General features: G+C 53.5%; 2 protein-coding genes and 1 long non-coding RNA gene across 6 annotated transcripts; all 3 read left to right on the top strand.

Annotated features, from left to right (window-relative positions):
• The first annotated feature begins 515 nt into the window (after positions 1 to 515).
• Babam1 (BRISC and BRCA1 A complex member 1) lies at positions 516 to 10,490 on the top strand. 4 transcript variants are annotated; one of them, XM_050128439.1, is made up of 9 exons: positions 517 to 896; positions 3,191 to 3,533; positions 4,163 to 4,221; positions 5,588 to 5,708; positions 5,788 to 5,866; positions 7,832 to 7,856; positions 8,353 to 8,482; positions 8,582 to 8,668; positions 10,172 to 10,490. In XM_050128439.1, exons 2-9 carry the CDS (start codon positions 3,237 to 3,239, stop codon positions 10,370 to 10,372), a joined length of 999 nt encoding a protein of 332 aa, XP_049984396.1. In that variant the 5' UTR covers positions 517 to 896; positions 3,191 to 3,236; the 3' UTR covers positions 10,373 to 10,490. The 4 variants fall into 4 exon arrangements, with proteins under 4 accessions (XP_049984397.1, XP_049984396.1, XP_049984395.1 ...); XM_050128438.1 differs by having other exon boundaries at positions 3,188 to 3,536; XM_050128437.1 differs by having other exon boundaries at positions 518 to 896; positions 3,191 to 3,536.
• Positions 10,491 to 11,943: 1,453 nt separating this feature from the next.
• On the top strand, positions 11,944 to 15,342 carry Ankle1 (ankyrin repeat and LEM domain containing 1). The gene is made up of 9 exons (XM_050128435.1): positions 11,944 to 12,139; positions 12,224 to 12,376; positions 12,668 to 12,773; positions 12,867 to 12,981; positions 13,206 to 13,757; positions 13,886 to 14,048; positions 14,580 to 14,739; positions 14,834 to 14,963; positions 15,167 to 15,342. The coding sequence occupies exons 1-9, from the start codon at positions 12,087 to 12,089 to the stop codon at positions 15,337 to 15,339; spliced, it is 1,605 nt and encodes a 534-aa protein (XP_049984392.1). The 5' UTR covers positions 11,944 to 12,086; the 3' UTR covers positions 15,340 to 15,342.
• A 10-nt stretch (positions 15,343 to 15,352) lies between these two features.
• On the top strand, positions 15,353 to 16,838 carry LOC126492218 (uncharacterized). Its single transcript, XR_007589550.1, has 2 exons — positions 15,353 to 16,080; positions 16,263 to 16,838. It is a non-coding gene; the product is annotated as an uncharacterized lncRNA (long non-coding RNA).
• The last annotated feature ends 4,498 nt before the right edge of the window (positions 16,839 to 21,336 follow it).

Raw genomic sequence — 21,336 nt, 5'->3', positions numbered from 1 at the left:
GCTGGGCGGTGGTGGCACTCGCCTTTAATCCCAGCATTTGGGGGCCAGAGAGCACTTGGGAGTTCAAGATCAGCCTGGTCTATAAAGAGAGTTACAGAACAGCTAAGACAAAGAAGCCCTGCCTCAAAAAAAATCAATCAATAAATAGGTGGATAGATATAGATAAATAAACAAACAAACAAGCAGAAACAAATAGTTGAGAGAGCCTTTGGCAAACCCAAGCCAAACCCTATCCTGTCAATCATCAATCAGCCCCACCCAGGTCAGTTTCCTGCCCTATCACAGCAGAATCTTTGACAACTTTTGTCTTTGACAACTGTTGTCTGCTGAAGCCAGAACTACAAGCTCCGCCCAATCTTGCTTAAGTCAACTCTGGACCACACCCATTCCCAAGAGTACCCTCTCTCAGCCCCACTCCTGCCAGTTATACTCTAATTTATACTTCCGGGATCGCCTCAGCCTATCAGCGTCCAGGTCCTGAGGTTTCTGGAACTACATTTCCCAGAAGGCGTCACGGCAACTCCGCACAAACTTCCGGTCAGGAAGATGGCGGCTATCTAGAACCCTGTGACTGACTGGCTACGGTACCTAGGCTGCAGAGTGGAACCTGGCTGTGTGACTGCTCGCGAGCTTTGTGTCGCTGTGATCAAACTTCGATCCGGCTTGCTGCAGCTCTAGGTTCGTTCTGTTTGAGGAGCTGGGGTCTGTGGAGTCCCGAGTCGGAGACATCGCAAGAAACGTGCATCTATTGCGCGGTCGGCGACTTGGATGGGCGTCTGCTTCCCACAGACCTGACCACTCGAGGCCGCGCCACGCTCTCGTGCACGATCCAGTCACTCACGATCTGTAGCCTCGGGCGACAGAAACCCAGACACAAGCTCGCCAAAGCCAGCAAGGCAAGTGGGGCGCTCAGGAAAGGCTTCAGGCACAGCTGGATCCAGGCGCCCAGAAGTGGCTTAGGCGGTCAGCCGGGCGTCTCTTCGCGCAGGCGCCGCCCCAGGGGAAAAGGGTGGGCATGAAAAGCCTTCAACTGTATGTTCTCAGCCTGGCAAACTCATTAGGTCTCTTTTCCTTTTCTGTCTCTTGGAACTCTCAGGTGTGGGAGCCACCGAAGGCCTTACTGGGTCAAATCCCCATCACTGAGTATTCCCGGTGACCAGGCAGCTGTGTTTATTGGCCCAGTGAAGGGCAGAGACAGTGTTTGCCCTGTTACAAGAGGTGGAAAGCTAAGATTGGGGCACAGTTCATTTGATGGAGTGCTGCTTACCCAGCATGCATGAGGCCCTGGGCACCACATACACCGGGTGCTGCAATCTCAACATGCAGAAGGTGGATGCTGAGGGTCAGGGTTACCAGGTCACTCTAAACCATGTATGTTATTATGTATGTGAGTTAGCAGCCCGCCTGGGCTACATGAAACGGCGTCACAAACAAAAAAAGAAGGAAAATGAAAAAGTTGTTATTTACTTCTCCTGTGGGTGGTTCCTGGCCTCACTCTTTTATTTATTGAGCTCTACATTTTTCTCTGCTCTCCTCCCTGCCTCTCCCCTCCCTCTTTCAACCCAACCCCCAAGGTCCTCACACTCCCAATTAATTCAGAAGATCTTGTCTTTTTATACTTTCTACTTCCCATGTAGATTATATCTATGTAAGCCTCTCTTAGGGTCCTCATTGTTGTCTAGGTTGTCTCTGGGATTGTGGTTTGTAAAATGGCTTTCTTTGCTTTATGTTTAAAAGCTACCTCTGAGTGAGTACGTGTGATAATTGTCTTTCTGTGTCTGGGTTACCTCACTCAATATAATGTTTTCTAGCTTCATCCATTTTCCTGCAAAATTCAAGCTGCCGTTATTTTTTTCTGCTGTGTAGTACTCCATTGTGTAAAAGTACCACATTTTCCTTATCCATTCTTCGGTTGAGGGGCATTTAAGTTGTTTGCAGGTTCTGGCTATGACAAACAAAGCTGCTATAAACATGGTTGAGCTCATGTCCTTGTGGCATGATTGAGCATTCTTTGGATATATATCCAAAAGTATATATTGCTTGGTCTTGAGGAAGGTTGTTTCCTAATTTTCTGAGAAATCGCCACACTGACATCCAAAGGGGTTGTACCAGCTTGCACTCCCACCAGCAATGCAGAAGTGTTCCCTTTTCCCCACAACCTCTCCAGCATAAGTTGTCATTAGTGTTTTTGATCTTGGCCATTCTTTCAGGTGTAAGATGGAATCTCAGAGTTGTTTTGATTTGCATTTCTTTGATGACTGAGGATATTAAACATTTCCTTAAGTGTCTTTCAGCCATTCTAGATTCCTCTGTTGAGAGTTCTCTGTTTAGGTTTATACTCCTTTTTTTTTTTATTGGATTATGTGTTCTTTTGGTGTCCAATTTCTTGAGTTCTTTGTATATTTTGGAGATCAGACTTCTGTCTGATGTGAGGTTAGTGAAGATCTTTTCCCATTCTGTAGGCTGTCGTTTTGTCTTGTTGACCATGTCCTTTGCTTTACAGAAGCTTTTCAGTTTCAGGAGGTCCCATTTATTAATTGTTTCTCTCAATGTCTGTGCTGCTGGGGTTCTATTTAGGAAGTGGTTCCCTGTGCCAATGTGTTCAAGTGTACTTTCTCTTCTATAAGGTTCAGTGTGGCTGACTTTATGTTGAGGTCTTTGATCTGTTTGGACTTGAGTTTTGTGCATGGTGATAGATATGGGTCTATTTTCATTCTTCTACATGTTGATATCCAGTTATGCCAGCACCACTTGTTAAATATGCTTTCTTTTTTCCATTTGATATTTTTTGCTTCCTTGTCAAAAATCAGGTGTTAGAAGATGTGTGGATTGATATCCAGGTCTTCTATTCGGTTCCGTTGATCCTCCTGTCTGTTCTTATACCAATACCAGGCTGTTTTCAGTACTGTAGCTCTGTAGTAGAGTTTGAAGTCAGGGATTGTGATACCTCCAGAAATTCTTTTGTTGTACAGGATTATTTTGGCTATCCTGGGTTTTTTGCTTTTCCATATGAAGTTGAGTACCGTTCTCTTGAGGTCTGTGAAGAATTTTGCTGGGATTTTGCTGGGCATTGTGTTGAATCTGTCCTGGCCTCACTCTTGAGGGAGCCATTCTGCAACCGCGCAACAAGGGGCTCATAGCTCAGCTTCTGGTTTTAGTAACTATTTGCTTTCAAAAACTCTTAAAGCAGGACCCTGGCTTCCGCTATCCCTTCTCCATCCAAGCACTCGGGAGCCATGGAGGTGGCTGAGGCCAACAGCCCCACCGAGGAGGAGGAAGAAGAGGAGGAGGAGGAAGGGGAGGAGCTGACACCCGAGCCCAGGCCTCATACTCGCTCCAACCCTGAGGGGGCCGAGGACCGGGTTCTGGGAGCCCAGACCAATGTGGGCAGCCGCAGCGAGGGCGAGGGTGAGGCTGCCAGTGCAGATGATGGAGCAGCCAGTGTCCCAGGAGCCGGGCCCAAGCCCTGGCAGGTACCAGCACCAGCACCCGAGGTCCAGATTCGAACACCACGGGTCAACTGTCCAGAGAAGGTGGTATGTCTTGGTCAGAGATGCAGGGATGGGGTCCTTAGACAGGCCACTCCTGCCTTGTGAGAGTCTCTAAATTGCGACCTCATTTTCCTGTGGGTTCCAGGAGCACTGCACACTTGGTGGTTTAAACATATTTTTATGTGTGGCACCTGGACCTCCACATGTGTCCCCAGCCCCCTCACTGGGGATTCTAGACAGGGGCTTCACTCCTGAGCCACGCCCCCAACTCCTCACTGGGGGATTCTAGGCTGTCACTCCACCCCTGAGCCACGCCCGCAGCCCCTCACTGGGGGATTCTAGGCTGTCACTCCACCCCTGAGCCACGCCCACAGTCTCTCACTGGGGGATCCTAGGCAGGGGCTCCACCCTGAGCCATGCCCCCATCCCTTCACTGGGGATCCTAGGCAGGGGCTCCACCCCTGAGCCACACCCACAGCCCCTCACTGGGAATCCTAGGCAGGGGCTCCACCCCTGAGCCACGCCCACAGTCCCTCACTGGGAATCCTAGGCAGGGCTCCACCCTGAGCCACGCCCTCAGCCTTTCTTGAGCACTACCTCCGGGGTCCTACCCTAGCTCTCTTAGCTCTGTCTAGTTTCATCCTATACTCTGTCTTCTGTTTGTGTTTCAGATCATCTGTTTGGATCTTTCAGAGGAGATGTCTGTGCCAAAGCTGGAGTCCTTTAATGGGTACGTGGCACTGGGCTTGAATATGGGCAGCTCAATGCATAGGGACCTTGTTACCCAGTCGGATCCAGGTGTCCATGACATAGTTTCAGGGCTTGTGGCCTTCTAGGCTTCTGTCCATATGTGTGACACTCTTAGGAGCCTAGTGATCCTGACGTGTGTGTGTGTGTGTGGTGGGGTCTCAGGTTGATGGGGCAGGCCACTGTCAGGTGAGTTCTGTGTGCCCCTGGCAGTTGTAGTAGCAGGTGTCAGATCTGGAGAGGCCTCAGGGCTCTGTATGGGATAAGAAAAAGGCCACAGGAGCTAGTGGCACCTAGTGGCACACACCTGCCATCTCAGCACTGGGAGGTGGAGATGGAGGAATCAGGAGGTCTGGGCAATCAGTAATTTGGGTGCTAGTTTGGGTTCCACAGCAGGCTTGAGGCTAACCTGCACTCTGTGGTGAGTTTGAGGCTAGCCTGCACTCTGTGGTGAGTTTGAGGCTAGCCTGCACTCTATGGTGAGTTTGAGGCTAGCCTGCACTCTGTGGTGAGTTTGAGGCTAGCCTGCACTCTGTGGTGAGTTTGAGGCTAGCCTGCTCTCTGTGGTGAGTTTGAGGCTAGCCTGCTCTCTGTGGTGAGTTTGAGGCTAATTTGGTGTATTAGTCTGGGTTCTCTAGAAGAACAAAGCTGATGAATGAATGTGTATACATACACAATTTTATATATAGATAAATATGTTTATAAAGGGGATTATTAGAGTGGCTCACAGGCTGTGGCCCAGCTACTCCAACAGTGGCAGTTTGCTAAGGGAAAAGTTGTTCAGTGCATGAGGCTGGGTGTCTCAACTGGTCTCCGGTATATACTGCAGTCCTGAAGAAGCAGGCCCTAATGACAGTGAAGGAATAGACTTGCTAGTGAGAGCCAGAGCAAGCAGGCAAAGCCAAGTGTCCCTTCGTCCCTGTCATTTACATAGGCTGCCAGCAGAGGGCGTGGTGCAGATTGAAGGTGGCTCTTCCCACTTCGGAAGCTGTGTATGAGAAGAGGGAGATCTGTATTAGAAGCGGGTCTTCCCACTTCAAATGATTTGATTAAGAAAAGAGTGCCTCAGCCGGGCAGCGGTGGCACACGCCTACAATCCCAGCACCTGGGAGGCAGAGGCAGACGAATTTCTGAGATATCGAGGCCAGCCTGGTCTACATAATGAGTTCCAGGACAGCCAGGGCTGTTACACAAAGGAACCCTGTCCTGGAAAAACAAAAAAAGCAAAAAGAGAAATAAGGACAGAATTCCTCCCAGCCATGCCCAGCCCCTTGGGTTTTAGTTAATTCCAGATGCAGTCGAGTTGACAACCAAGACCGACTCTGCCGCTGTCACCCCGCCTCTCCCAGCTCCCGGACAAACGCCCTGAACGTGTCTCAGAAGATGGTTGAGATGTTTGTGCGCACGAAGCACAAGATTGACAAGAGCCACGAGTTTGCACTGGTCGTGGTGAATGACGACCCCGCTTGGGTGAGGCTCGGGGCTGACCGGGACTCTGGGAGACCTCAGGTCCGGGAGCCCCAGTGCTGAGGCTCTGCCTTCCCCACAGCTATCTGGACTGACCTCTGACCCCCGCGAGCTCTGCAGCTGCCTGTACGACCTGGAGACGGCGTCCTGCTCCACGTTCAGTATCCTTGTCACAGTCCCCGGCCCCAGATAGCGCAGCCGCCATGGGGGCTCAGTGGTGTTGTGGGCTTCGCCAACATACAGCCTAGGTTGAGCACCAGAACCCAAAGCATTCCAGACTCTCAAGTCAGCACTTTTCTTTTCTGTTTTTTTTTTTTTTTTTTTTTTTTTTTTTTTTTTTGAGACAGGGTTTCTCTGTAGCTGTGGTGCTGTCAGCACTTTTCTATAGTTGCTGGGTTTTGACACAGGACCTTGCTGTGTAGCCCAGGCTGAATCCATGATCCTCCTGCCTCAGCATCCTGAGAGTAGAACGACAGCGGTTCAGAACCATGCCCCTAATTCTTTATTTTTAAATATTTGTTTATTGAGACAGTCCCGGCTGTCCTGGAACTCACTCTGTAGATCAGGTTGACCTCTGTCTGCCTCTTGAATGCTGGGGTTAAAGGTGTGCGCCCCCACCTCACATCAAACTTATCAATATATTTTTGAGACTTTCTCATGTAGCCCAGCTTAGCACTGAATTCACCATGTAGCTAAGGATGGCCTTCAGCTCCTGATTCACCTGCCTCCACTTCCTGAGCGCTGGGATGACAGTGTACTGGAGAGAACCCTCAGCCACATGACTGCTGAGCTGCTGCAGGCACTGCACCCTCTGAGCTTGCAGGCACTGCCCCCACTGAGCTGCAGGCACTCTACCCACTGAGCTGCAGGCACTGCCCCCACTGAGCTGCAGGCACTGCATCCACTGAGCTGCAGGCACTGCACCCTCTGAGCTGCAGGCACTGCCCCCACTGAGCTGCAGGCACTGCCCCCACTGAGCTGCAGGCACTGCCCCCACTGAGCTGCAGGCACTGCACCCACTGAGCTGCAGACACTCTACCCACTGAGCTGCAGGCACTGCACCTGAATCCCAGCCCCAGCAAAGCTCAGGGTTTTTGCCCAGTGAGATCACAAATAGAATATTCCATGTATGATATTACAGGAGTTACATACAAACCCAACATGCGGCCAGGTGTTGGGGCGCAGGAGAGTCAACCTAGCACTAAGAAGCTGAGGCAGGAGGATTCCTAGTTAGAGGCCAGCCTTACCAACAAATATCTAGACTCTGTTTCAAAACCACAAAATCAACCCCCTCCCTCAAAAAAAGCAGTGACAGAAAGCTGGCTGTTCATCCACAGTGATCCAGACCCACTGCCACTGAAAACCCAGGTCACCCAGAGTACCTGGCATCCGCCTAGAGTGGTGGAGGGGTGGGTGTCAGCGAGCATGACCCATCCAGGGGACGACGTCCACTGCAGCAGGGCTGGCATGCAGTTACCTGGAAAGTCACAACCCTGTCTTTCACCTGGTGGCTCCCCCAGAATTGAGGATGCAGTAGATGTGGCAGGAGAGGGGATCCCTGGAGGGTCTGCAGGGGGTTAAGGCCACCATCTACTTTATGATCAGTGAGAGGCAGCGGGCTCAGAGAGGTGCTGTGCTGGTGGGAATATACGCCTACCCCAGGGGTCACACAGCTTATGTAGGGGTCACACAGCTACCCCAGGGTCACACGGCTACCCCAGGGGTCACATAGCCTATGTAGGGGTCACAGCTACCCCCCAGGAGTCACACAGCTACCCCAGGGGTCACATGGCTACCCCAGGGGTCACACAGCTACCCCAGGGGTCACACGGCTACTCCAGGGGTCACACGCCTACCCCAGGGGTCACACAGCTACCCCAGGAGTCACACGGCTACCCCAAGGGTCACACGGCTACCCCAGGGGTCACACTGCCTACTCCAGGGGTCACACACCTACCCCAGGGGTCACACAGCTACTCCAGGGGTCACATTGCCTACCCCAGGGGTCACACAGCTACTCCAGGGGTCACACTGCCTGGCCCCAGAGATTCCCATCATCTCCCAGAATCCAGGTCAGGAAAGCCCCCTGCCTCCGATCTGGCACCTCGTCCTTAGCATCCCTTCAGATCTAGAAGGTCTCTTCAGTCTCATGTGAGTGGTCACCCAGAGTGGGGATGCCTTGGTTCCTTCCCCAGCCAGGCACAGACAGAGTCGAGGCTGCCCAGTGTGTGTGTGTGTATGTGTGTGTGTGTGTATATATGTGTATGTGGGGGGGGGGGGGGGGGGGCAGCCCGGGACAAGATCCTGTGTCCAGCGGTGGGGCTTGAATTTACTAAGGCTTTTAAAGAAGTCATACAGTTTTCATTATGTATTTATTTTGTGTGCAAGCACATGTTCCACGGTGCCTGTGTGGGTCGGGGGAACTTGTGAGAATCCTTCTCTGCTTCCACCTGTGGCCTGCGCATCGAACTCAGGTCCTTGGACCTGACTGCAGGTGCCTCTAGCCCCGGCTCTGTCTCTCTGGTCCTGGCTTTAACATGCAGGGCTGCTAGGATTGTGGCTGTGGGATTCAGCTGTGATAGGTGGGGTTCCAGCCACGGCTTGTAGGCTGCTGAGGACCCAGCTCTCCCCCCCTCTCCCTCTGTAGCCAGCAGAAGACTGAGCTGCCAGTCACAGAGAATGTGCAGACCATCCCGCCCCCCTACGTCGTGCGCACCATCCTGGTCTACAGCCGCCCTCCCTGCCAGCCCCAGTTCTCCCTGACTGAGCCCATGAAGGTAAGCCTGGAGGGAAGGGAGGGCAGTGGTTAGACACCAAAGGGGACCTCCCAGGACCACAGGCTGGAGTGCACCCCACCCTGTTCTCATTCACTGCAGAAGATGCTCCAGTGTCCCTACTTCTTCTTTGACATCGTCTGCATCCACAATGGCACTGAGGAGAAAGAAGACGAGAGGAGGTGGAAGGTGAGAGACAGCACAGTGGAGTCTGACTTGGACCTGCCCCGCAGTCATTTAACAGCTGCTCCCTACATTCCACTTGGAGTTGGTGGTGACTGACTCGGGAGGCTGTGGCCTTAGCAGCCAGCCACACCATTCCTAGCACCTCATGCCTCCCGACTACCCTGCTACACTGCCTGCCCGCAGCACCCTCCCCTCCCAACTTCTCCAGGCCTCACTGTTCTTATGCTCGGACTTGCCCTGTGAGCGGGTCGCTAATACCTGTGAGTTTCAGTTTACAGACTGCAGGCAAGCACGAGGACTCGCACTCAGTCCCGGGACCAGCATGGTGGGAGCACTGACTCCCAGGGGTTATATCTCAACCTCCACACACCTGCAGTCAGTGCACACAGACACCCCCACACCTGTTCATGCACACACGCATGTGTGCACACACATGCACATGCAGGCACATTCTTACACACCTATCCACACACCCATGCACACCTGTAACCAGCCCTTCTGCCCGTGAGTGAGGCACCTGAAAGGCTGAGGCAGGGGTTGTGACATGATAGGGATGTTGTGTGACAAGACTTTTCCTGGACAGACACAACACTCACCCCTGAGAGGAGCCCACGGCACACCAAAGTACAACAGACACCATGATGTCCAGCTTGATGAGCCAGTGAACTTACTGGGGTTGCTTACAGGAATAGGGTGAGGGGTCACCTACAGGAGCAGAAATGACTCACAGACAGCTGCATCACCAAAGCCCACACAGCAGGGCTGACAGTTCACAGGCTGGGAGCCTGGAGCACACTGCACAGCCTGCAGGCTGGAGAGTGTCCCGTCCAGGTAACTCTGGTCTGAACCTCTCCAGGCTGCTGGTCTCAGAGGAACTCTCCTTACCCCAGCAGGGAGGGGCCTAGTGAATCTGCTCAGTTTCAGGGACTTCCTGAAGCTGTTTGGAGTTGTTTGCCTTCCTGCCTAAGGAGCTTCCCTGCAGGGTAGAATGTTTATTTCAGAGAAAACTCTGGACTACAGAATGAGGCCTTGTTTGAGGGACAAGGAAATGCGGGTGGCAGGTGCTGCTGTTTGCCCTTCCACGCCCTCCCCTCTGGTTTGAAGCAGACTCTTCTCTTGTTGCCAAGGTAGCCACCCTGCTGGCTCCTGAGTTCTGGTCCTCCCACCCCGCAGGGGAGTGCACTGGGATGAAGGACATATCCTGCTGCGTTCAGCTGTCCATGTGTTTTGGTTTTGAACTCGGGCCCAAGCGCTTGCCCAGCAGATACGTTACTCACCGAGCCCCCTCTTGCCAGCACTTTGGGCTTCTAGGGTGCCCAAGTCCTGGCTGCCCAGTGGGTGCCAGCCAATGTTTGCTGACTGCATTAGCAGTTTCTGGCTTGACCAACTCCTCTTCACCCCTCAGGACCCACTTTAGATGCCCCTTCCTCTAGGACAGCCTCCAGAGGCAGGGAGGGCTCTGAGGGCTAATGCCAAACCTGAACAGCCTCTCCTTGGCCCCCACAGGATGTATTCTCCTTCATGGGCAGCCTGGACACCAAGGGCACCAGCTACAAGTATGAGGTGGCACTGGCTGGGCCGGCCCTCGAGCTGCACAATTGCATGGCCAAGCTGCTGGCCCATCCGCTTCAGAGGCCTTGCCAGACCCATGCGAGCTATAGCCTGCTGGAGGATGAGGAGGCTGGTGAGGGTGAAGCCACCGTGTGACCCGTGGCATTTCTGCACTGTTCAGGAGCCCGGTGCACCCACGCCCACTCCTACTGTGTCTGCTGCAAATTCTTCCTGGGACCAGTTTGTCACCAGAATAAAAATCTGAGGCTTCTGAGCCTGCTTTCTGGTCATTTTAGGTTCACTGAGACAGAAAACAGGAGCTGAACTGAACAGGCTGGCATGGCTTCTGGCTTGGCCGGATCCATCTCAGTGTCCTGATGCCATTGTGACCTGGGCTGTTCGCTCCCTTGTACTGGTGTTAACTGCACTTTGCAGACTCCTCTTCACCCTACAGAACCCACCCCAGACGTCCTTTCCTCCAGAGACAGGGGTGATCTATTGCACGCAAGACTAGCGTGGCTCCCACAGGAAGTGTTTACTTTTTGGGTCCTCCTGGACACCCAAGGGTCCCAGCTCCAAGTGGGAAGTGGGTTGGGGTGACATCTATTACCCCAGCACCCCAACTGGGCTGCAGTACTGTTTGGACCTGTGTGGCCTCACCATGAGCGATCACCACCCAGGGGTCTAGGATGGGGACATTTGGTGGGCGCCCCAGAAGAGGAAGGCAAACCTGGAGTCGCTCCCGCCTTCCCAGGTCAGGCCACCGAGGTTCATCCATTCCACCTCCTCAGTTGATAGAAATCAAAATGGCAGTGGGTGTGAGTCGGGCTCACTTTGATGTGGGAGACAGAGGCGGGAGGATGGCCAGTTTTAGGTCAGCAGTGGCCACATCGAGAAGCCTTGATTCAAAAGGATTACGAACAGAAATAGACCGGACCTGGTGATGACTCAGCTGTTCAGAGCACTGGTTGTGCGTGTAGAGAACCTGGGTTCGATTTCCACGTTTGGGCTCACAACTTATGTTCTGGGCGATCCGATGCCGCTTCTGGTCTCCATGGACACCAGGCACACATGGTACACAGACTGGCATGCAGGCAAAATACCCACACACTTAATTTTAAAAAGTAGGTCAGCTTGCTTAAATGTTTTCTGGCCTCTTCATTTATTGGCCACTTAGTGTCGAGTCCTGTCTTACATTTGCAAATAAGGAAAATGCAGCTCTTTAGAAAATTTTTATTTAATTTGTTTGTGCGCGCACGCACGCTTGTCCAGGCCCACAGCCAAGGCACATACGTGGATGTTAGTCTGTTCTCTTTCCAATGATGCGTTCTGGGGTTGGGATCAAACTCAGGTCCTGAAGCTTGGCAGCAAGCACCCTTATCCGCTGAGCTATCTCCAGGCCCTGACGAAGACCTTCCTCACAAAGCGACAGTGACAGCCAGCTCTGCCGGATTGAAAGTGCACGACGCTGTTCCTCAGGAGGCAGATCCCAGCACTCGCAGACTGAGGCAGGAGGATGGCGCTGAGTTCCTAGACAGCTTGGGCTAAGTGTAAGATACCTAGTAGTTTGTTTTGTTAAAGACAAAGAGAGGTTCTGCTCTTTATCCCAAGCTCTCCTGGAATTCGCGGTAATCTTCCTGGCTCAGCTTTCCAAATCCTGGAATGGGACCCCAGCTGAGCGCACCGCCCCCCTCTCCTGTCCCTGCGGTTTGACGGTTCAGGACACACCCTGTCTCCATCAGCGTCTCGGGGCGACGCTGGTCCAACCAGGGCGTTCCCAGAGGCAGGGCTGGGGAGCCGGGGGGCGGGGCTGCGCGTGCGCAGAGGTCGCGCGCGAATTTGAATCCGAGGGCCGTGACACCGCTGGGACATGGCCGACGCTGCCCGGCAACTGTTGGTCGCACTGCGCGAGGAAGATCCGCGGTGAGCGCGGGACGCTGGTCCTCCCTTGCCTTCTGCTCCTCGGGCGGCCAAAGGGCTGATGTCCACTGTCACCGTCCCCCGCAGGGCTATGGAGGAGCTGCTGCACCTCGGGGCGGACCCCAGTCTGGTGCTGGAGGATGGCGTGGCGGTGGTGCACCTGGCGGCCCGAGCTCGCCATCCGCGCGCCCTGCATTGCCTCCGGATCCTGCTGCGCCGGGGCGCCGACCCCAATGCTCGGTGAGGCGCCGTCCGGGTCACCCTGGTGCGGTGGGTGTGGCTTGGGGACCCGGCGGCGCTGGCCATCAGGCTCCCGGGTCCCAGGCGTCTGGTCTAGGAGGTGTCTGCTCCCGAGGTCGGGACGAGGTCATTCTGGCACTCAGAGGGTGAGGCAGGAGGATGACCGTGAGTTAGAATATCAACTTTCCCCTCACCCCCATTGGTAGTGGGCACAGGGGGCTGAGGCAGAAGGAGCAAAAGAGTTCGAGGCTGCTGGGAAAAGGAAACTCCTCCTCTCTCCCGGGGTCCCAGGTCCACTGAGGCGCTGACACCCGTGCACGTGGCCGCCGTGTGGGGCTGTCGTGGCGCCCTGGAGCTGCTGCTGAGCCGTGGGGGCGACCCTACGCTGCGAGACCAGGTCAGGATCTCACGCAGCGCGCGGGGCGGGGTGGGGGTGGTGGAGGAGGGAGGGCCGTGGGCGCCCCCTGCTGAGCTGACCGTGTCTATGCAGGACGGGCTCCGGCCACTGGACTGGGCTCTGCAGCAGGGACACCGTGACTGCGCACGCCTTCTGCGGGAGCTGGACACGCCCACCCGGACACGGAAGGAGACCCTGGAGTCAGCTGGTGAGCAGAGCCCAGGGGGTGCAAGGAACCTGTCACTGCGCTGCCTCACTTCTGGGAGTCAGTTCCATCTGCCCATTCTGTCGATCACTATCCATCATGTGTCAATCATCTTATCACCTAACTTTTATCTGTCATCTATCTTGTCTATATCATCTATTTATATGTTTATCTGTCTGCTTAGTTATCATCTATCTATATATTTATATATGTTTATCTATATTTAGAGAAGTTACCTGTAGCTCTGGCTGGTCTTGAATCCACCATGGGTCGAGGACGTGTCTTTATGAGGTCTCCTGGCATCTTTATACCTCCTTGTTTGTCACCGGACTCAGAGCAGCTCATGCGCAGAGCTGAGCTGGCAGCTGCTCGTGAGGTGGCGGTGGAGCCCGGGAGTCCCGAGGCCACTGGGAGTGAGGACTGCAGCAGTGACGCCTCCTTTGTCACTGCATCGGAGGACTCTCTGCAGCCCCAGCGCCCTGCGGGGACACTGGGGTCCACAGCCAGCCTGTGGCCATCTGGTGGGGCTGAGGCAGCTGGGGATGGGGTACTGAGCTGCCAGCTGCAGGCCCTGACGTTGACCACAGGGGCCACCAATGTCCCATCCCTGCCCAGTGACGGGGACTCGGGGGCCTTGCATCCACACTGCTCGGTGCCCCCCATGTCCGACCTGCAGCTGCTCCAGGCCTTGCGGGCGCTGGGCCACAGTCCTGGCCCGGTCACCCCTTTCACCCGTGGACACTACTTGCGGCGGCTGCAGGAAGCCCAGGCTAGCCCGGGTGAGTCCCTTGGCAGGACTGGGAGTCCCGTGGCGGTGTGGAATCCTGAGACCTGCCTGTTAGCCCCACCGCCCTCACCGGCTGTCCTCCTCAGCTCTGGCTCGGTTTCCCCTTCCCAACTGTTCCAGGGCACAGCCCAGAACTGGCGGAAGTGCTGAGAACAGGCCGCATTCCCGACTGCCAGGCAGATGAGGCCGCCCTGGCTCAGCACTTTCAACGGCCGGATCCCACGAAGAGATGGCGGGGAGGCGTTACCAAGTCCAGCTTTACATATCTTCTTCTTGACCCCAGGTATGATGGTGACGGTAAAGCTGGGTCCGCCCTGACAGAGGTGGGGAAGGGTTGGATTGTCCCTTGCTGGTGGCTTCTGCATCCCAAGGTGGGGGGACTGTGAGCACGAGGTCTGGGTTGTAACATGGAGATTCTGTACACACACACACACACACACACACACACACACACACACGTTGGTGGGGATTTATTTATTTTTGATTTGCTGTGTGTCCCTAGGGAAGGGACTAGCCTTCTCTGTTAATCGAGTCAGTTCCGGCTGTGAGTACCCATTTCATGGCTTATAACTTAGGGGCCCCTGGATGTGGATTCAAAAGGGCCCATGGCTCTGGGGACAGCGGTCATTTTCCCTCTCTGAGACATCCTTCCACCCCCACCACCCTTTTTTTTACACATTTTATTTTCTGTGCATGTGTCTGTGTGTGCACATGTGGAGGTCAGTGGGTAACTTCTGGGAACTGGGTTTCTCCTCCTTCGTGTGGGTCGTCAGGGTTGGCAGCTCCTTCACCTTCTGCACCATTCTGTACCCAGGCAGACGCAGGGACTGCCTGCCCGAGCCTCCTCCCTCACACTGGTTGAGTGTCTGCAATGTTTCGTGGGAGCCATCTTCTACGTGGGCAAGGGGACCCGTGCCCGGCCGGATGCCCACCTCTGGGAAGCCCTTGGCTACCGTGAACGCCCAGGGGAAAAGGTGAGGACAAGGGGTAGGAGTGGTCAGGCCTGCCAGCCTTCAGACAATTGGAGGGCAGAAGGCTTAGGACCCGACTCCTGATTCCACCCCCCAGGCCTGTCCCAAGGTACGCCGGATCTTAGACATCTGGGCCAGCGGCCGCGGTGTCCTTTCCCTACACTGCTTCCAGCACACGGCCGCCATGGAGGCGTACACGCGGGAGGCATGCCTGTTGGAGGCCCTAGGTAAGGGTCTGGCTTCTAGGGCTGAGGTCTCAGGGAAAGTGAGCTCTGAATTCCCTCACTGTTCATGTTCATTCCCATGGTGGGCAGTTACTGAGCGCCATCTGTATACCTAGAACACGCCTGTCGAAATATAGTCTGTGCCGCTTGTTGTGGTGGAGGGGTGGGTGGAGGCCACGCCATGACTTTGCCTCTGATCTGTCCAGGTATCCAGACACTGACCAACCAGAAACAGGGCCACTACTATGGAGAGGCTGCCCACTGGCCACCCACGAAGCGGCGGCGCTTGGGGGTGTATCTGCTGCACCGTGCTCTGCTAGTTTTCCTGGCTGAGGGGGAACGAGAGCTGAGGCCACAGGACATCCAGGCCCGAGGCTGAGTGCTGAGTGTCCTCAGCTCTGGCTTCAGAGTGTGTGTGTGTGCAAGTGTGTACGTGTGTGCTGAAGTGTGTGTCATGCTGCATCTAGGTGCTCCTGGATAGGTAGTGAGCTCCCATTGTGTGTGCGGGGCAAACCAGCCGAGGGGCAGAGGGGCCTCTAGAACATTCTGCTTTCAGGCCAGATGTGTTAGTGGTGGCCTACCACCACAACCTCATGAGGATGGGGCAAGAGGGTTGCTAGTTGGAGACCAGCCTGGAGACTAGAAACTGGCATACATTTGTATTTGGTTGGAGGCCTCTGAGTGTGTTTAGTGGGGCGATCCTTCCCCTGTGGGTGTCCACACTCTAGGGCCCAAATATGCTCTTGGGAGCACATCTAGGGTCAAGCAAGGCTGCAGAGCTCAGACTGACTGGGAGTGGAGTATGTGTGTATGTGGGGGGAGGGCGTGTGTGTGTGTGTGTGTGCGTGCCTATAGTGTTCCTAGGAATGCCCTACCCCTCCGCAGCCCTGTGCTGTGTCTAGCCTCTTGCCCTCTAAGCATCCAGGCAGCCTGAGGCTGTGGCCTGCCTCTCCAGTCCTCACCCTTCTCCATCACCAAGTGGCTGCCTTCCTGCAAGAGTTTCAGGAACGCCCGCAGCAGGATCTGCAGGCACACAGGGAAGTCCCTCCTGCTGTCTACCCTTCAGCCCCTCCCAGATGGATCTCTAGGATGACCCGCCACCCTGCTGGAACCTCACCAGGTATTCATTCACTCGGTTAACACCCATTAAGTGCCTACAGTATGCCTGAGGTAGGACTTCTCAACCTTGGCTCTGTGGACCGCTTGGGGTTGCGTAGCTGCTGTGGGGACGTTGTGTGTGTTGTAGGGTGCTGGGCGTCTCCCCTGTCAGGATACAAGGGAAACTCTGCCCTCTTCCACCAGAAGGTTGCCCACCTGTCTTGGGTCACACCACCTGGAAGCGCCACTGAGGAAGAACAGTCCTCCAGATCGCCCAGCTGACAGCCCTGCCCAGGCAGAGACCACGCCCACCATAAGTCACACCCGCTTAAAGCAAGCCACAGCAAGGCTTGTAGCCTAGGAACCATACTCACCTGGAAACTGTGGAACTGTGGCCGCCCCCTTTACTTGGACATAGATTGAGACATTTGAGGGCCATGCCTTCTGGGTGCCACGCCCCCAGGCTCTCCATGCAGCTGGCTGCTGCTTCGAAATGGCGGCCTTCTGTTTCACTCAGATGCTAGCTGAGGGCTGGTTGTGGCCAAGAAACCAGGTTCCCAGCTCAAATACTTTTTGTTTGTTTGTTTGTTTTTCTTTTGCTTTTTTTGAGATAGGATTTCCCTGTGTTGTCCTGGCTGTTCTGGAACCCTCTCTGTAGCCCAGACAGGCCTTAAACTCACAGGGATCCGTCTGCCTCTGCCTCTGGAGTGCTGTTATTAAAGGCGTGTGCCACTGCCTGGCTCCAGCACAAATTCTTTTAGATTATTTATTTTTATTTCATGTGCACTGTGTTTTTGTCTTCATGTATGTCATATGAGGGTGTCAGAGTTCCTGGAACTGGAGTTACAGTTGTGAGCTACCATGTGGGTGCTGGGAATTGAACCCTGGTCCCCTGGAAGAACTTAACCACTGAGCCATCTCCCCACCCCAGCACAAATTCTTAACGTCACCATGGAGCTGGCAAAAGGAGACTCAGTCATTCGCAAGGGTTTAGAGCCATGAGGGCCTGAGATGTCTGGGTGCTGGCCTAGCCTGCAGGAGGTTTTGGAGGTGCAGGGGATGGGACGGGGGAAGAGGGAAGGAACGAGGGATATTGTTATTCCTTGGAAACTACAGCTCCCAGACCCCTCCTGGATTACCGACACCTGTGCGCGTGGGCGTGCCCAGGTGCGGGTCTCCCAGATAACCTTGCACCCCCCCCCNGTCTCCCAGATAACCTTGCGCCCCCCGTTAAAAGCGAGCCTCCACGAGGTCTCGCTCTCTCCTCTCTCTCTCACCCCCCTCTGGCCCCTCGTGTGTCTCGCACACCCCATCCCTTATCGTGTTTCCCTTTCCCATTAAAGCGCACCCACGTGGGAGCCGCGTGTCTCGTCTCTTCCTTTTGCGCGTGTCTCGTCTATCCTGTGTTTGTCCACACACCCACCCCGCCGTTTTAAAGGAATAATAGATATCATGATAAGTGTGTGCCTGGCCAGCCTAAGTTGCACAGTGGAACTCGGTCTCAGTACAACGGACTTGTGGTTTAGTGTCCTTAGACAAGGGGCTGGCCATTTCTGCTCATTGCCTTCCTTAGAAAAGGTTTTGGATACCTTGAGCTAGCAGAGAAGGGTTGTAGAATCCTGCCAGCAGGTCAGGAGTTCAAAGCCAGTTCGGTATGCAGTGTGTTTATAGTCACCTTCAGGTTGCTCACAGCTGCTGCACTGTCTCCATGCTGGGAGTGCGGGCCCAGCCTGTCATGTTGCTGTCCCATGCAGCTTGTGGTGCTGTCTCCCTCTCCTGCCTCGTTGTTTCACCTGCATTTGGGGACAGTCCCCAGGGGACCTTGTCTTTTTATGTCTGGAGCTTCCTGTGAAGTCAGAGCTACCCTGGCCAGGAGTTTAGATGCCCAGCAGAAGGAGCACACTTTGAGAGGTGGCTGCTTGGCCTGGGGTGCCAAGATCTGGGGTGCAGCTGCTGCAGCGCCTTGCTTGTCTTCCTGGATGGGGGCATTGGCAGCTGTAACCTCAGGACTGAGGATGTGCCCTGCAGCAGTGTCTGACAGCCCCAGCTCTCACTTCAGCGTGTGTGTGTGTGTGTGCTTGTGTGTATGTGTTCTATCTGACAACCAACTCTCATTTCAGAGTGTGTGTGTGCATGTGTGTGTGTGTTCGGATATTCCCAACTCTCATTTCAGAGTGTGTGTGTATGTTGTCTGACAGCCTCAGCTCTCACTTCAGAGTGTGTGTGTGCACATGCACGCGTGTGTATGCACATGCATGTGTACGCATTTCTACATTTCCCTCTCCAGGGATGGGTAAACCTTGATCCTTTCGGCTGGACAGGTGGTGAGCTCCCCAGGTGGGTGGAAATGAGTGTGTGTGTGGAACAGAAGTTACTCTAGAACATTCCACTGCATCTCCAGGCTTGGGAGACAAGCCAAGAGGAAGTGTCTTAGCTTGCTTGCTGCTGGGGAGAAGCACGCCGAGGGGAAGGCTGTGATGGCTGCTATTGGAGGTTCCAGCCTGGTTGCACCTTGCTGCCACCGTGGACAGAGAAGACACACGGTCCATACTGCTGGCTAGCTGATCCTGGGCTAGTTCTCTTCACTTTTACACAGTTCAGGCCCCTGCCTATTGTGGAGGCTCTTATTTTTAGATTTTATTTTATAGAAAAAAGAAATCGCTTGCTGCTAGTGCAGCTCCCGTGATAGACAGCGAGTGCTGTGCCTTCTCGCAGGGACAGCGCAGGGAGGTGCTTAGCTGACCACTGCTCGTTGTTCCGCTGTCTGCCTTTAATCTGTATAAAAATAAGTTCTAAAACTAGCTGTTATTTACCAGTAGGCCTCCCAAATCTAGCCTGTGTTTTTGGTCGCAGTTTCTTTCCATCTGGCATTTCCTCGAGCTCATGCCCCCTCTCAGGTACCATAGCTGACTGTCTGGGGAGTGCTGCCCACAGGGCGCTGGGCAGTGAACCACCAAGGCCATCTATTACCTTGATCTAGATAATTCTTTAAGTCTGCTCTGTTGAAGTAAGAGGTGGTGGTGCACACCTTCAGTCCCAGCCCTTGGGGAGCAGAGGTAGATGGATCTCTGAGTTTGAGGCCAACCTGGTCTACAGAGTGAGTTCCAGGACAACCAGGGCTACAGAGAGAAACCCTGGCTTAAAAAAACCAAACAGGAAAAAATTCTATGCTGAGGGCTTGGGGATGGCTCTGAGGTTAAGACCACTAGCTGCTCTTGCAAAGGACCTGGCTTTGGTCCTCAGCATCCACATGGTGGCTCACAGACATCTGTAACTCCAGCTCCAGGGGACCTGACACTCTCTTCTGACAGCAGCTGCAATCATGTACACATAATACAATTAAAAATAAAAGTTGCTGAGCTTGGTGGCTGTCTCAGGGTTTTTATTGCTGTGAAGAGACACAATGACCACAGAGACTTTTTTCTTTAATTATTTTTTAAAAAACTCTTTTTCTCATCTTACATACCAATTCCAGTTCCCAATCCCTCCCCTCCTTCTGCTTCCTCAACCTTCCTCTGTACCCCACCCCCATCCACTCAGAAAGGGTAAGGCTTCTCATGGGAAGTCACCAAAGTCTAGCACATTGCTTTGAGGCAGGACCAAGGCCCTCCGTACTATATCTATGCTGAGCAAGGTATCCATCCAAAGAGAATGGGATCCAAAAAGACAGTTCAAGTGTAGAAGGAACAGCGGGCTATGTCCCGCCACCCTGCTAGCTTTACACCCGAAATAATTACACGGAAACTGTATTCTTTTAAACACTGCTTGACCCATTAGCTCTAGCCTCTTACTGGCTAATTCTCACATTTTGATTAACCCATTTCTAATAATCTGTGTAGCACCACAAGGTGGTGGCTTACTGGGAAGGATCTTAACCTGCATCCATCTAACTCACTGCCTTCTTCCTCCTAGCATTCTGTTCTGTCTACTCTGCCTATCTAATTTTCTGTCCTATCAAAGGGTCAAGGCAGTTTTTTTTATTAACCAATGAAAGTAATACATGGACAGATGACCCTCTTCCATCATTCAAGCACTAGGGATAAATCCTGGTCTCACTGTTGGTGGCCCTGCAGTCTGCCCCAGTCATACAACTGTCACCACATTCAGAGGGCCTAGTTTGGATCTATGCTGGTTCCCCTACTGACCAGAGGCAGTGAGCTCCCATTAGCTCAAGTAGCTGTTTCATTGGGCATCTCCATCATGGTCTTGACCCCTTTGCTCATATTATCTCTCCTTCCTCTCTTTGACTGGACTCTGAGCTCAGCCCAGTGCTCTGCTGTAGATTTCTGAATCTGCGTCCATCAGTTGCTGGATGAAGGTTCTCCATCTGACTATAGGGCAAGGCAATTTCAGGCATCTCCATAGTTGCTTAGGGTCTTAACTGGGTTTATTCTCGTGGATTCCTGGGAATTTAATGCCAGGTTTCTTGCTAGCCCCATAGTGGCTCCCTCAATCAAGGTATCTCTTTCCTTGTTTTTCCTCTCTGTCCTTTTCTTCATGGTGACCACTGGGAGGGTGGGGTACAAGGACCAGATTGGAGGCCAACCTGGGCTACTTACCAAGTCCAGTTGGCATCTATATATTTTCCAAGATAGGGTTTCTGTGCCCTGGTAGTCATGGAACTCATTCTGTAGAACTGGCTGGCCTTGAACTTGGAGATCTGCCTCCTAAGTAGTGATTAAAGGTGTGCACCACCTGGCATAACTGGATGTCAACATATAGAAGAATTCAAATGGACCCATATCTATCCCCATGCACAAAACGCAAGTCCAAATGCATCAAAGATCACAACATAAATCCAGTTACACTGAATCTGATAGATGAGAAAGTTGGAAGAGGCCTTGAACGCACAGGAGACCACTTTCTAAATAGAACACCAGTACCACAGACATCGAGAGCAGCAATTAAATGAGACCTCCTGAAGCTTCTGTAAGGCAAAGGACACAGCCAATAAGACAAAGCAGCAGCTAACAGAACGAGAAGATCTTCACAACTTCACATCTGACAGTGTTGAGCTACAAAATATATAGAGAACTCAAACCAGGGGAGGTAGTGCACGCCTATAATTCCAGCACTTGGGAGGCAGAGGCGGGTGGATATCAGTGAGTCCAAGGCCAACTTGGTCTACAAGTGAGTTCCAGGACCGCCAGAACTATTACACAGAGAAATCCTGTCTTCAAAATTAAAAAACATTCTTTCTTCTATCTCTTGTAATCTGTTGGTAGTACTTGTCTCTGTAGTTCTTGTTCGTTTACCCAGATTTTCCATCTCCATCCTT

This window comes from Alexandromys fortis, unplaced genomic scaffold (genome assembly GCF_014885135.2).
Source record: "Alexandromys fortis isolate MF-2015 unplaced genomic scaffold, M_Fortis_MF-2015_v1.1 scaffold_296, whole genome shotgun sequence".
Taxonomy (NCBI): Eukaryota; Metazoa; Chordata; class Mammalia; order Rodentia; family Cricetidae; genus Alexandromys; species Alexandromys fortis.
The sequence above is the reverse complement of the archived record's forward strand: the minus strand, read 5'-3'. Positions and strand labels throughout refer to the sequence as shown.

Coding starts and splice junctions, on each gene's coding strand:
- Ankle1 (XM_050128435.1), top strand. CDS start 12,087: ATGGCCGACGCTGCCCGGCAACTGTTGGTCGCACTGCGCGAGGAAGAT. Junction 12,774..12,866: donor ACCCTACGCTGCGAGACCAG/GTCAGGATCTCA, acceptor GTGTCTATGCAG/GACGGGCTCCGGCCACTGGA. Junction 13,758..13,885: donor GGAAGCCCAGGCTAGCCCGG/GTGAGTCCCTTG, acceptor CAACTGTTCCAG/GGCACAGCCCAGAACTGGCG.
- Babam1 (XM_050128438.1), top strand. CDS start 3,237: ATGGAGGTGGCTGAGGCCAACAGCCCCACCGAGGAGGAGGAAGAAGAG. Junction 5,867..7,831: donor GGCGTCCTGCTCCACGTTCA/GTATCCTTGTCA, acceptor GCATCCCTTCAG/ATCTAGAAGGTCTCTTCAGT. Junction 8,483..8,581: donor CCCTGACTGAGCCCATGAAG/GTAAGCCTGGAG, acceptor CATTCACTGCAG/AAGATGCTCCAGTGTCCCTA.